Below are 14,526 nucleotides of genomic sequence, written 5' to 3'. Positions count from 1 at the left end.
CCTTTCAAGTTAATCAAATGCCTTTGATTTGTGCTATTTTCACCATTTGACTTAACTTAGCAATCTCTTTGAAGCATGGTTCATTCATTTCCAATCATTGGTGAATTTTAATTGTGTAATCCATTTGACTCAATTTGGTTTTCTCTTCCTTGGGTTTATATTACACAAAACGCATTTCACACTCGTCACAGCAATTGCATAGCTAGTAACCATGACATTGATGACTTCCTTTCAACTGATTGGTCATCTTGCAATTTCATATTTCATCATCAATGACGGCTTTGTCCTCATCAATGTGAGCATCCTTGCTTTCTAAGCTTTGTGAAACATCATACCCCTAACCTTTGAACTAGATTTTCTAACTTCTAACTTGCTCACCTAGCTAACTTTTCTCTTGGTTTTAAACTAACTATTGACCATTCTTTTGGGTATGATGCTCGTTAGGCTTAATAAACAAGCATGATGTGTTTAATGCTTGAATTCTTGATTTGTGACTTGATTTTCTTTTCTAGCTTGTGGTCACTTGCAATCCTAGTTTTCATTCTTTTAACTCACTTCATGAGTGTATCATTCAATGTTTGCTATCCCTCTACTTGGCTAAGTGCTTATATGTCACATTTGTTTTTGTTTTTTCAGGATGTCAGATAGGGAAAAAGGCAAAGCCAAGGCTACTACCTCTAGGAAGAGGAAAGCACCTCAAGCCCTTACCCTGTCCCCTTATGCTCATTATGCCAAGAACCCACTGAATGAAGTGAATAAGGAGAATCAACAACACTAGGCCACTGACACAGGAAAATTCCCCAACTTATATTGTGAACTCCGATTCTCCGACTTCCGGAAGAACGGCATGAACATGGAAAAGAGGCTGTCTCTCCCCAATGACGTAAGACACTCCATTGAGACCCGAATTCAGAAACTGGGCCTCCATTTTATTGATAGAGATCTGGAGAGAATAAACACCTCATGGGTCAGAGAGTTCTATTGTAACTTCTTCCGAGCTACCCTCAACTCGATTCACCTGCAAGGTGGAAAAATATTGATCACTGAGCCTGCCATTGAGGATGCATTCCATTGTCTGCCCTAGACTGGAGCCACAGATGCATGTGACCATGCGGAGATAGCGATACACACTATGACCTTTGACTATGATGCGCTGAAACACGTTATCGCTACTCCAGACGCTATTTGGGTGATGAATTCTGGAAACAAGAGGCCGAAGGGAATGTTATTCACTTATCTGACTAGAGAGGCTCGGCTTGGCAGCAGATATTTGCTTGTTATGTTATGCCTACGACGCACTTTACAGAGATCCCTATGGATATGCTCGTCTTGATAGGATGTGTGATGGAAGGGAAGGTGGTATACTTCCCTAAATTGGTCAGGAGATCTATGTGGTGAGCATACATCCGGGGCCTGCTACCATTTCCATCGATGGTTACTAGGATGATTGAGCTGGATGGCGTCCCCTGGAGGGATGATGATGAGATACCACCACCCTCAGCTGACGACGACAAGGAAGATGTTATTCCTTGGGGTGGATGGGTACATGAGAGGGCCCCTTCTAGACGCCGATCTCGAGCCAGAGCAGTGATAGAGGGAGCTAGACCCCCTTCAGCACCAGCAGGACCTTCTTCTTCAGCAGCAGCAGCACCTACACCACCCCCACCAGCACCCGAGCCGACCTATCTTCTGGTTTAGTGTCTGTTTCACTTTATAGAGCGTAGTGAGTGCCGGATTATACGTTGCCTAGACCGGATTGACTAGATGTTTGTGGCCCAGGGCATTGAGCTACCCCATCTACCAGAGTCCTCCGGTTCCGATGAGGTGACCCGTGAGGAGGAGCACGCAGAGGCACATGAGGAGGAGCTAGTCCACATGGAGGCACCACCACAGACCCAGGAGACACAAGAGCCTCAGCCTCAGCCTCAGCCAGAGCCAGAGCCGACCGGTGTACTTCTCCCTGAGCCTGAGGATTAGCATCGAGGATGATGCTTGATCTTAAGTGTGGGGAAGTTGCCGTTGGCACCGTCAATAGATTGGTGAACATTTTGGCTATTTCCTAGTTATGCTACCTTGTTTTATTTTGCACATTATTGTATATATTGCTTATGTTGGATACTTTGGACACTTTTGCCTTAGTTGTTGCATACTCTTTCATTTTGGATGTTAGATAGTTGGATGCTAGATATTTCATTCTTTTAGTTAGATTTTTCTTTACATAGTTATATTTTTAGCTTGTGATTGTGATTACAAACTATTTTGGATTTGTTAAGACCTAGTTAACCCTTTGCAAAAAAAAAAAGAAAAAAAAAGGGTAAACTAAGGAATTTTTAGAAATTCTCAATTACAACATTTCATTAATAAGCTTAGTCAAATATTGAGATTTTCCAAGAAATTTAACCATAGGGCACCAGTCCAATTGATTGAAAAATTTTTGTTGAACTTGCTTGAAAGAATTTATTTTGGAACATGGTTTTTGAGCTAAGAATACAAGCGAGTGAGTTTTGAGCCTATTGATGTGGTTACATCTTATAACCACTTATTTCCCTTCTTGTATGCAATTGTTCTTCTTCTATGATTATGATCCTTGATTTACCCAATTCTATATGTCCAATTATTCTTTGTTTTCATACATTTATATGATTGAGGCCATTATTTCATTAGCTCACTTAACCAAATAGCCTACCTTTTACCATCCATTGCAACCAAGTTTGAGCCTACGCTTAACCCAATTATTCTTTATTTTAACACATTACAAGCCTTAAAGCGGAAGACAATAAAAGTCCCTTGTTTGGATCTTTGATTGGCTTAGGCTAGTGAGAGTGTTTGTTATTCAAATTAGGAGAGATTTAGGAACATTGGTTGGGATAAAAAAAGATGTTTTGTATTTTTATATTTGGGAATTGGGTACATGCTCATGTATTGACTAAATGTATAGACCTTGTGCATTGATGATGCTGCATGAGGCTTGAAAGAAAAAAAATGAGAAAAACAAAAGAAAAAAAAAGATAAATGTGAAAAAGAAAAAAAAACTAGAAAAAGAAAAAAAAGGGAGAAAAACAATAAAAAGGGGACAAAATGCCCCAAAGCGAAGCTCAATAAAAGATCAACGCATAAGTGTTGTGAAATGGAAAGAAAATGCATGAGTATATGGAAAGTGAAAGATGGGTAGTTAGGTTGGAACTCAATTATATAGGTCATTATATAGGTTAGGTGGGAAAGTAAGCTCCTCAAAGGTCCAAATTCTAGTCCACTTATCCATATATGATCTTACCTTGACCCTAGCCCCATTACAACCAAGGAAAAGACCTCATGATAGTTGTATGCATGCATTGAATGGTTGTTGATTGTTAGATGAGGAACAAATTTTGGAAAGTATGATTAGGGGAGAATTGAGTGAATCAATCCCAAACACCGAGTGAATAGAGTGTAAACACTTTCGGTGAGGGTTCGATGCTCAATTGCATGTTTTCACCACCATCATCTATATTCATGCAAGTTTATAAATCCTTTTGATAGTTCCAATACAATTATGGGTTGGATTTGATTCCTATTGCTCTAAGCCCTTGTGCTTGTATATGATCTCTTGGAAATTGATTTGTTTGACCAAGCAAGTGCATCCATTATAGGTAGTTGCATTTAGATAGGTTGCATGTAGCTTAGTTGCATTTAATAAATGTCATACCCCTTTGTTCATTCTAAAATTAGCATGAGGACATGCTAAGGCTTAAGTGTGGGGAGGATGATAAACCCCATTTTGAGGGTTTATCTTGTGTTAAATTTAGAGTATTTAGATAACCTTTCCTCACATTTATTCAATGAATTGGCATAGTTTTGTGATTGTCTCCTTATTTGTGCTTAGATGTGAAAATATGTTTTTTAGGCCTTCAACTTGATGATTTTAATCTCCCTTTGATTCCACTAGATGCCTTGATGTGATTGTTAGTGATCTCAGATTGAAAAGGCTAGGAATGGATCAAAGGAGTAAAGAGGAAAGCATGCAAAGTGGAGAAATCATGAAAAGCCAAAGAATTGGAAAATGCCATGGGCGCACGCACACTGCACGCCTCCGCACGGATTGCAAATTGACTCATGGATGCGCACGCGCACTGTGCGCATCCGCGCCGAAGGCCGCATGTGATTTTTAAATAGAAAACATGCCCAACAATTTCTGAGAAGCTGTGGGGCCCAGTTGCAACCAATTTTGGTGCCAGAATTCTTTAAAGAACCAAGGATTGAAGGGGGAGGCATCATTCTATCATCATTCTACCATTCTAGCTTCTTTAGTTCATTCATACACATTAGAGTTAGTTTCTAGAGAGAGAAGCTCTCACTTCGCTCTAGAATTAGAATTAGGATTAGGTTTAGGTTAATCTCTCCTCTTAGATCTAGGTTTAATTCATACTTTGATTTACTAGTCCTTTATCAATTCTTACTCATCTACTTTCCCTCTCTCTAGTTTTGTACTTTAATCCTTGTAATTCTTTACTTTGTGGTGAATCTACTTTTGTTTCTTTTATTTTCTTTTAATGCAATTTGAGGTAATTCATGATAATTGTGATTTCCTTGGTTGTTGTTGTCAATTCTTTGCATTTGATTGTTGTTAGAATTCATTTTTGTTGTGATTTACTATGCTTTTCTTTTGTACCTTCCAAGTGTTTGATGAAATGCTTGGAAGGATGTTGGAGTAGAATTTTATGTTCTTGGCTTGGGAAGCTAACTTAGGAACTCTTGAGTTACTAATATCCAAGTGATTGATAGTTGATAGCCATTGACTCTAGCCTTCATTAATTCAATTAGTGGAAAGCTAGAATTTATGGACTTGGATTGATATAACTTAATTGATCTCCGTTGCTACTTGTTAGAGGATGACTTAGTGGGATTGTTCCTTACAACTATCATAATTGTGGTTAGTGATAAGGATAGAAACCCTTGACAACCAACCTTTGCGAAGACCGTTTTGTTATTAGAATTTCATTACCATTTACTTTTCATGTTTCTCATTCAAAACCCCAAAATGTACAAGTCCATAACCAATAACAAGAACACTACCCTGCAAGTCCTTTGAGAGACGACCCGAGGTTTAAATACATCGGTTTATAGATTTTAGGGGTTTGTACTTGTGAGAAACAAATTTTTGTATGAAAGGATTATTGTTGGTTTAGAGACTATACTTTACAATGAGATTTCATTAGTGAAATTCTAAACCGTCAAAAATCCGTTCATTAGTCATTTTGGTCTCCAGCCTCTCTAAGACCACTCATTGTTTCATAGCTAAAACAAAGTCCTTCATCAGAAATTTAGAGGTACAAGTTGGTCAACTGAGCAAGAGGATCCCTAAGAACCCTCTTGACACTCCTCCAAATAACACTGAAGTGAACCCAAGAGAAAAGTGCAAGGCCATCACTATAGAAGTAAAGGCCGAATCTGGAGAGACTAGGAAAGCATTGAATGCCAGTAAAGAAGATCTCACTGGGCATTCAACGCCTATAATGGTAGAGAACCTGGCACTAAATGCTAGTGAGGAAGCCTTCACTAGGCATTCAATGCCCAACTTGGTAGCAAGCCTGGTGTTGAATGCCAGTAAGGAACCCTTCACTGGGCGTTCAGCGCCTAAACAGGCAAGGGAGCTGGCGTTGAATGCCAGCCAGGACATCCCTGCTGGGCATTCAATGACCAAAATGGTAATAGAACTGACGTTTAACGCCAGTAAGGGTATACAACATGGGTGTTCAACGCCCAAAGAGCCATCAGAGCTGGCGTTGAACGCCAGTAAAGGCACACCCTTTGAGTGCTCAATACCCACTCAAGAAATCCCTAGCTAAGAGATAAAGGAAGCCAAGACTTATATAGAGACCATCGAGGTTCCTTTGCATGCACTCATGCAATTCATGAGTGCAGATGAATACTCATTCTCTAATGAGGATGAAGACACTAGGGAAGAGCAAGTTGCTCAGTACCTAGGAGCTCTCATAAAGCTGAATGCCAAATAATTTGGTACAAAGCCTTTGGCGGAAGAACCTCCAGTGCTTTCCAAAGAACTCAGAGCTTTGGTTTAGCAGAAGCTACCTTAGAGGCTTCCAGATCTTAAACGCTTCTTAATTTCTTGCACCATAGGCAATATGACCTTTGAGAACACTCTATGTGACTTAGGGTCAAGCATAAACCTTATGCCACTCTCTGTAATAGAGAAGCTGGGAATCTTTGAGGTACAAGCTGCAAACATCTCACTAGAGATGGCAGACAAGTCAATGAAGAAGCCATATGGCTTAATAGAGGATGTCTTGGTAAAGAATGAAAACCACTACATCCCTACAAACTTCATAGTCTTGGATACTAGGGAAAATGAGGATGAATCCATTATCCTTGGAAGACTTTTCCTAGCCACTACAAATGCCATGATTAATGTGGCAAAGGGAGAAATGGTTTTCCAACTAGGAGATGACTACATATTGTTCAAGATGTCTGATAGAGCAGAAATTGGCGAATTAAAAATTATTAAAATATATATGTTGCAAGTATAGTTCTTAACTCGCCAGAAATCCACTTATCAATTTAGAAAGGTGTCACAGAAATTTGAAATTAAAATACTGGGAGTATGAATCCCAGGTCATCTCCCAACGAGTTGCAGAAAAGTGTGCTATTTTATTAATCAGATGTTTTCAAAAAGGTTTGAGTTGAGTAAACAGGAAATTAAATTGGAGAATTTGAATAATGTGAATAAAAGCCTTGACTGGGAGTTGATTAGTTGGAAGTCCTAGTATTGTTGAATTACTCTCTAGATTAGTTGATAATTAAAGGTTATCCTGTTTCGTTATCTCTTACTAGGTAAGGGAAAATCAAACAAGTCGGAATGCTACGTCCGTTCACAAGTTGCAACCCACTTAATTAAAAGGGATTGGTGTTAGTGACTAGAGGGCAATCCAACAATAAACCCAATTACAATCTTTCTTTTAAGCCTTCCAACTCAAGGGTTCCTTTCAATCAACTCCCCATCAAGTTAGGGAACTACTCGCTCATTGTGAATGTAAAATTCATAACATATGAAAGGGAATTGAAGAAAGACATTGTAAATAAAAATCAAAATAATCAATTAAAAATAAAAGTAATCCTTGTATTAAATAATCCTAAAAATATTCCAATGGTAAAATTAAACAAAGCAAAGGACATGGAAGAGTAAAGCCAAGTAAAGAAAACGAACTAGAATGACAAAGTCTTGATGAGGTAATAACTCTTCTCAGTGTCCCAATGCAAAAAGTAGTAGAAAAATAAAATCCTAAGAACTATGAATGTCTAGAGAGAAAAACCTAGAGGAGGAGTAAAAACTAGATCTAAAACTAAAACTATCTAGAATGAATTGTTGTTCTGGTTTCTGCATGTTCTCTGGCTCTAGTCTGTTGTTCTGGACCGAAAACTGGGTCAAAATAGGGTCTAAAATGGCCCCCAGCGAATTCTGCAGATTATGCAGATCGCGCACGTCACGCGATCGCGTCATCCATGCGGACACGTCATTCGCATTTTTCCCTGCCACGCGTTCGCGTCGTCCACGCTTCCGCGTCACTTGTGCTTTTCCAATCTGCATGGTCGCGTGAGCCATGCGGCCGCGTCACTGCGATTTCTCCTCTTTCGCGCGAACGCGTGAGCCATGTGGCCGCGTCACTTCTCGCTGGTTATCTCCTCACTTTCTCATGTTCCTTCTATTTTTGCTAGCTTCCTTTCCAATCTCCAACTCATTCATGCCCTATAAAGCCTGAAACACTTAACACACAGATTACGGCATCGAATGGAATAAAGGAGAATTAAAATGCATAATTAAAAGTCTCTAGAAAGCAATTTTCAATCATGTAATAATTTCAGGAAGGAAATATAAATGCATGCTAAATTAATGAATAAGTGGGTAAGGATCATGATAAAACCACAAAATTAAACACAATATAAACCATAAAATAGTGGTTTATCAACCTCCCCACACTTAAACATTAGCATGTCCTCATGCTTAACTAAAGGAAATAAGATAAATAAATATGAACATGTAGAAACTCATGCAATGCAATGCAACCTATATATATGAATGCAACTATATGATTCTTGCCCACTTAATCAAAAGTAAATAAGCTTTTCAAAACAATTACAAATCAAATTCCACTAATCCTATCATTATACAGTAAGACAGATAAAAGTGCAAGAAGATAGCTCATGAAAGCAGGGAACATGGAAATTCAAGCATTGAACCCTTACTGATGATGTATGTATGCTCTAATCTCTCTAGTGTATAGGATAATCACTCTATCCTTCTCTAATCATGCTCTCTAACTTTTGTTCTTCTCCTAACCAATCAACAACAGTTAATATACCAATGCAAACATCATGAGGTCTTTTCAAGGTTGTAATGGGGCCAAGGTAAGGGTAGGGATACATATATGGTTAAGTGAGCTTATAAACTGAATCTTTAATTAACCCAAGCTTTAACCCAACCTGTATATTTGATATAACCTTAGAATTCATACCTAGCTACCCAGAATTCCCTTTTACATTCCATACTCATGTATCAATTTTTTTTTATTTTTTTATTTTATCATATGTGCATTGATCTTTGAATTCTTAATTCAGCATTGGGGTAATTTTGTCCCCTTATTTATTTATTGATTTTTTTTATTTTAATATAGACATAAAAATAAACATAGCTTATCAATGCACATAGATTTTTAATTCTTATAGTTTCACATGAGTAGGTATCCAAATTCCCATTGTATTATCATGACACATTCCCTTAATAACTTTTGTTCCCACAATTTCCCATACTTAACTAGCATACACAATTCTATCTTAAGCTAACCAAAGATTCAATTTAGGATATATAATTGTTTTTCCGCTTAAGGCTAGTAATGTGGTAAAATATAAAACAAATGGGATTTAAAGGCTCAAAGTGGTTAACAAAGGTAAATGAAAATGGTAGGCTTAATTTGGATAAGTGAGTTTAAACAAATAATGGCCTCAATCATATGCAAGCATACAAACATAATAAATATTGGACATACAGGATGAAACAAAATATAGATTACAATCATAGAGAAGTAAACACACAAGAATAAAATAATTATGGTTAAATAATGTAACCATGCATAAAGGCTCAAATCTTCACAGGTTGTGTGTTCTTTAGCTCAAACATCATGTTCCAAATACAACTTCAAGTAGATTTATCAAAAAAATTTTTTAATTAAAATTAGTGAAATTTTGTTCCAAAGATAGAGTTTTAAAAGAAACTTATTGTCTTTTCAATCAAGTAGAACATGCATGCAACTAACCTATTACTATGCAATTTATCCTATTCTATAAAAGAAAGAAAATCTAACTAAAATATCCTAATTTATTGGTGCTAGGGAAGAGAAATTACCTCTGGAAGTCAGGTACTGACCGACCTCCCCACACTTAAGGCTTTGCACCGTCCTCAGTGCCATCTGTCAGGAACAATGGTGGGCTGGTGGCAGTATCTCCACAGTCGGGACCGTCGTGGCTCCCTGTGCTGGTGAAAGAAGTGGAGTCTGGAGTGCCTGGATCGTCATCGGGTCGGTGATTGCCTGTAAATAGCTCCTTGAGGTATTTGAAACGGCGGTGGTTGTGGCGTTCTCGGAGCTTTGCTTTCTTTTCTTGTTGGTCCAACCGCTTCAGTATTTGATGCAGCAGCTGACTAGTAGATGGGGGAGGAGCTGCAGCATCCTCTGTGGACTGGCTGGTAGTGGCAAGTTGTGGCTTGAGATATCTCCCGTTAGGGACATACTGATCATCCCGTGGAAGAATGGCTTTAGTGTCTCCAGCTCTATAGGATACTCCAGCTACTGAGATAAGATCAGAGACCAAAGCGGGGAAAGGTAGGTTGCCCGCGATCTGCACATGCTCCATAGCATTCCAGATATGTCTTGGTAAATTAAGAGGCTGGTCTGTGAGGATGCACCATAGTAGAACGGCCATGTCTGCGGTGAAGGAGGACTCTTGAGTACTCGGGAAGACGTAATGGAACATAATCTGTGTCCATACGTGAGCCTCTAAGGTGAGTGCGAAATCCGAGATTACCTTAGGACGGGAACGATGGTATCCGAAGATCCATTTGCTGCCAGGTCGAGCGATAACTCTGAGAACAGCGTCCCAGTCAAAGGTGTATGCCTGGCGCTTGATTGCGGCTTTCTGAAAGGCGTCCAATCCTTCTGGAGCAGGTGAGAGAGCTAAGGCTTGCTGTATGGCCTCTTCTGTAATGGGGACTTGCTTCTAGCATAAATAGACAGACTGTAGAGTCGGTAGGTGGAAGTTGGAGTAGAACTTAACAACCCAAGAAAGATTAACCTATCGTGGCTGTCTCTGTAAGAATCCCCAATGTCTTTGTGCAATTTGTGGCTCAACAAATTTAGCAATACAAGGCGGAAGGATAAGAAGGTGTTCATTGTTGTAATTTCGAGCTGCCAGAATAGGAAACATCTGCTCACAGTAGCGATTTGGGAATCGTGCAGTGTCCTTGGCTGGAAAGGCTCTCTCCTTTTCATCAACCTTGATAATCCTTTTAATTCTTTTTGTTGAGGGCTTGACTGCAGTTGAAGAAGGCTCTGCCACTAATGATCTCTTTGTTCCTTTCCTTGCGGTGGGTTTAGGGGTAGCTTTCTCTTTGCCTTTCTTAGTGGCCATTCTAAAAAAGGGAAGAGAAAGTAAGTGAAAAAAGCAAGGAAGGGAATTGAGTTAGTGATAATCAGTGCACGGTAAAGATGAATGAAATAAACACATGGTCATGACAACATGTGAAAAGATCAAGAAAGGAAATAGAATAAGTGCACGATAGGAAAGTAGATGTAAGATGTTTATTGGCATGCCGGCAAGGGCATGAGTAGCATAGATCAAGCATCACTTCGTAACAAACTATCACGTTTGTATTGGCAATTAAATTTAATTAATAAAATGGTAAAGAGAATTTGTGAAAAACATGCTTTGAATAGTAGAAAGTATAATAGAGAAGTGCATAATTCCATATGGGCTTTTGATGAGCGGATAATTTGTACGCTTTTTGGCATTGTTTTTAGTATGTTTTTGGTAGTTTTAGTTGAGTTTTTATTATATTTTTATTAGTTTTTAGTTAAAATTCACTTTTCTGGACTTTACTATGAGTTTGTGTGTTTTTCTGTGATTTCAGGTATTTTCTGGCTGAAATTGAGGGATCTGAGCAAAAATCTGATCCATAGACTCAAAAGGACTGCAGATGCTGTTGGATTCTGACCTCCCTGCACTCGAAGTGGATTTTCTGGAGCTACAGAAGCCCAATTGGCGCGCTCTCAATGGCGTTGGAAAGTAGACATCCTGGGCTTTCCAGCAATATATGATAGTCCATACTTTGCCCAAGATTGGATGGCCCAAACCGGCGTTCAAAGTCACCTCAAGAAATTCCAGCGTTAAACGCCGGAACTGGCACCTAAATGGGAGTTAAACGCCCAAACTGGCATAAAAGCTGGCGTTTAACTCCAAGAAGAGTCTATACACAAAAATGCTTCATTGCTCAGCCCAAGCACACACCAAGTGGGCCCGGAAGTGGATTTTTATGTCATTTACTCACCTCTGTACACCCTAGGCTACTAGTTTTCTATAAGTAGGATCTTTTACTATTGTATTTTTGATCTTGGTTCTTCTGGTTCCCTCTCTAGGGGCCGAAACCAATGATCACTTTTGTTCTTATGTATTTTCAACGGTGGAGTTTCTACACACCATAGATTAAGGTGTGAAGCTCTGCTGTACCTCGAGTATTAATGCAATTACTATTGTTATTCTATTCAATTCCGCTTGTTCTTTGTCCAAGATATCACTTGTTCTTCAACATGATGAAGGTGATGATTGACGCCCATCACCATTCTCACTCATGAACAAAGTGACTGACAACCACTCTTGTTCTACACGCATCTGAGGCTTAGTGAATATCTCTTGGATTCTTTAATCGGAATCTTCGTGGTATAGGCAGGACCTGATGGCAGCATTCAAGAGAATCCGGAAGGTCTAAACCTTGTCTGTGGTATTCTGAGTAGGATTCAATGACTGAATGACTGTGACGTGCTTCAAACTCCTGAGGGCGGGGCGTAGTGACAGACGCCAAAAGAATCACTGGATTCTATTCCGGTCTGATTGAGAACCGACAGATGAATTCCGCTATGCTGTGACCAGAGCATATGCAATCGTTTTCAATGAGAGGATGGGAGGTAGCCACTGACAATGGTGAAACCCTACACGAGCTTGCCATGGAAAGGAGTAAGAAGGATTGGATGAAGACAGTAGGAAAGCAGAGAGACGGAAGGGAAGGCATCTTCATGCGCTTATCTGAAGTTCCTACCAATGATATACATAAGTATCTCTATCTTTATCTTTATGTTATTGTCGTTTATTACCTACACCCATTTGAGTCTGCCTGACTGAGATTTACAAGGTGACCATAGCTTGCTTCATACCAACAATCTCCGTGGGATCGACCCTTACTCACGTAAGGTATTACTTGGACGACCCAGTGCACTTGCTGGTTAGTTGTGTGAAGTTGTAGTGATCACAATTTCGCGCACCAAGTTTTTGGCGCCGTTGCCGGGGATTGTTCGAGTATGGACAACTGACGGTTCATCTTGTTGCTTAGATTAGGTATTTTTTTTTTCAGAGTTCTTAAGAATGAATTCTAGTGTTTCAAGGTGATGTTCTTATCATCACCAAAGCTGATTGATCATCATCAATTTAGCTCTTGAATGCAATGTCCTGCTGAAGCTTAGCTAGCTATGTCTAATTCCTTTAGACTAAAGCTTTAGACTAACATTGCATGATTCCTGGAATTCTCATTAAGAATTTTGATACCTTTATTTTCTTTTTCATATAATTTTCGAAAAAATTCAAAAAAAAAAAAGCACAAAAAAAATTTATAAAATCATAAAATCCAAAAATATTTCTTGTTTAAGTCTAGTGTCTCATTTTAAGTTTGGTGTCAATTGCATGTTTCTGTTCTTCTTGCATTTTTCGAATTTATGCATGTGTCTTAATTAATCTTCAAGTTGTTCTTGATGATTTCCTTGTTTTGATCTTTGAATTCTATTGACTTGAGTGTTTTGTTATATGCATTCTCATTTTGTTAGTGTCAATGGTATACAAACTGCTAAGTTTGGTGTCTTGCATGCATTGTTATTTGATTCTTGTTGCATTTTCATTATTAAAAATCCAAAAATATTTTTAATTTGTGTCTTTTCAAGTCAATAATACAGAGAATTGAAGATTCAGAACATACTGCAGAGGAATCACACAGAAAAAGCTGGGCATTCAAAAATGCCCAGTGAAGAAGACAGACTGGCGTTTAAACGCCAGCCTGGGTGCCTGGCTGGGCGTTTAACGCCCAAAAGGGTAGTAGTTTGGGCGTTAAACGCCAGAATGTACACCATTCTGGGCGTTTAACGCCAGGATGGCAAAGGGGGAAGATTTTGTTTTCAAAATCAATTTTTTTTCAAGTTTTCAAAGTTTTTCAAAATCAAATCTTTTTAATCATATCTTTTCAAATTGTTTTCAAATCATATCTTTTAAAATTGTTTTCAAATCATATTTTCTCAATCACATTTTTTTAAACCAATCATATCTTCTTAACCACATCTTTTTCAAAATAGTTTTCAATCAAATCTTTTTAATTTCTAATTTCAAAATCTTTTTCAAAAATCACTTTACTTCTTTCCCACTTTTGTTTTCGAAAATCAATTAGTGTTTTTCAAAATGTTTTCAAAATCTTTCACTTAATTTTCAAAAATTACTTCCCTCCTTCTCACATCCTTCTATTTATGGACTAATACTATTCCTTAATGCAAAATTCGAACTCCATCTTCTTTGATAAGTTCGAATTTTCTACTTCTGTCTTCTACTCTTCTTTTCCTCTGACACCTAAAGGAATCTCTATACTGTGACATAGAGGATTCCACATTTTCTTGTTCTCTTCTCTTTCTTATGAGCAGGAGCAAAGACAAAGGTATTCTTGTTGAGGCAGATCCTGAACCTGAAAGGACCTTGAAGAGAAAGCTAAGAGAAGCCAAAGCACAACTCTCTTTAGAGGACCTGACCGAATTCTTCAAAGAAGAAGAACACATGGCAGCCAAAAACAACAACAATGCCAACAATGCAAGGAAGGTGCTGGGTGACTTTACTGCACCTACTCCCAACTTCTATGGGAGAAGCATCTCTATCCCTGCCATTGGAGCAAACAACTTTGAGCTTAAGCCTCAGTTAGTTTCTCTAATGCAACAGAATTGCAAGTTCCATGAACTTCCATTGGAAGATCCTCATCAGTTCTTAGCTGAATTCTTGCAAATCTGTGACACTGTCAAGACCAATGGGGTAGACCCTGAGGTCTATAGACTTATGCTATTCCCTTTTGCTGTAAGAGACAGAGCTAGAATATGGTTGGACTCTCAACCTAAAGAAAGCCTGGACTCTTGGGAAAAGCTAGTCAATGCCTTCTTGGCAAAGTTCTTTCCACCTCAAAAATTGAGT

General features: G+C 38.7%; 1 protein-coding gene across 1 annotated transcript; it reads left to right on the top strand.

Moving 5' to 3' along the window:
* The first annotated feature begins 1,431 nt into the window (after positions 1-1,431).
* Positions 1,432-1,977, top strand: LOC130981855 (uncharacterized). Its single transcript, XM_057905591.1, has 2 exons — positions 1,432-1,692; positions 1,780-1,977. Exons 1-2 carry the CDS (start codon positions 1,432-1,434, stop codon positions 1,975-1,977), a joined length of 459 nt encoding a protein of 152 aa, XP_057761574.1.
* Positions 1,978-14,526: the final 12,549 nt, after the last annotated feature.

Source organism: Arachis stenosperma, chromosome 1, assembly GCF_014773155.1.
Source record: "Arachis stenosperma cultivar V10309 chromosome 1, arast.V10309.gnm1.PFL2, whole genome shotgun sequence".
Taxonomy (NCBI): Eukaryota; Viridiplantae; Streptophyta; class Magnoliopsida; order Fabales; family Fabaceae; genus Arachis; species Arachis stenosperma.
Note: the sequence above shows the minus strand (reverse complement) of the source record. Positions and strands in the feature narration are given on the sequence as shown.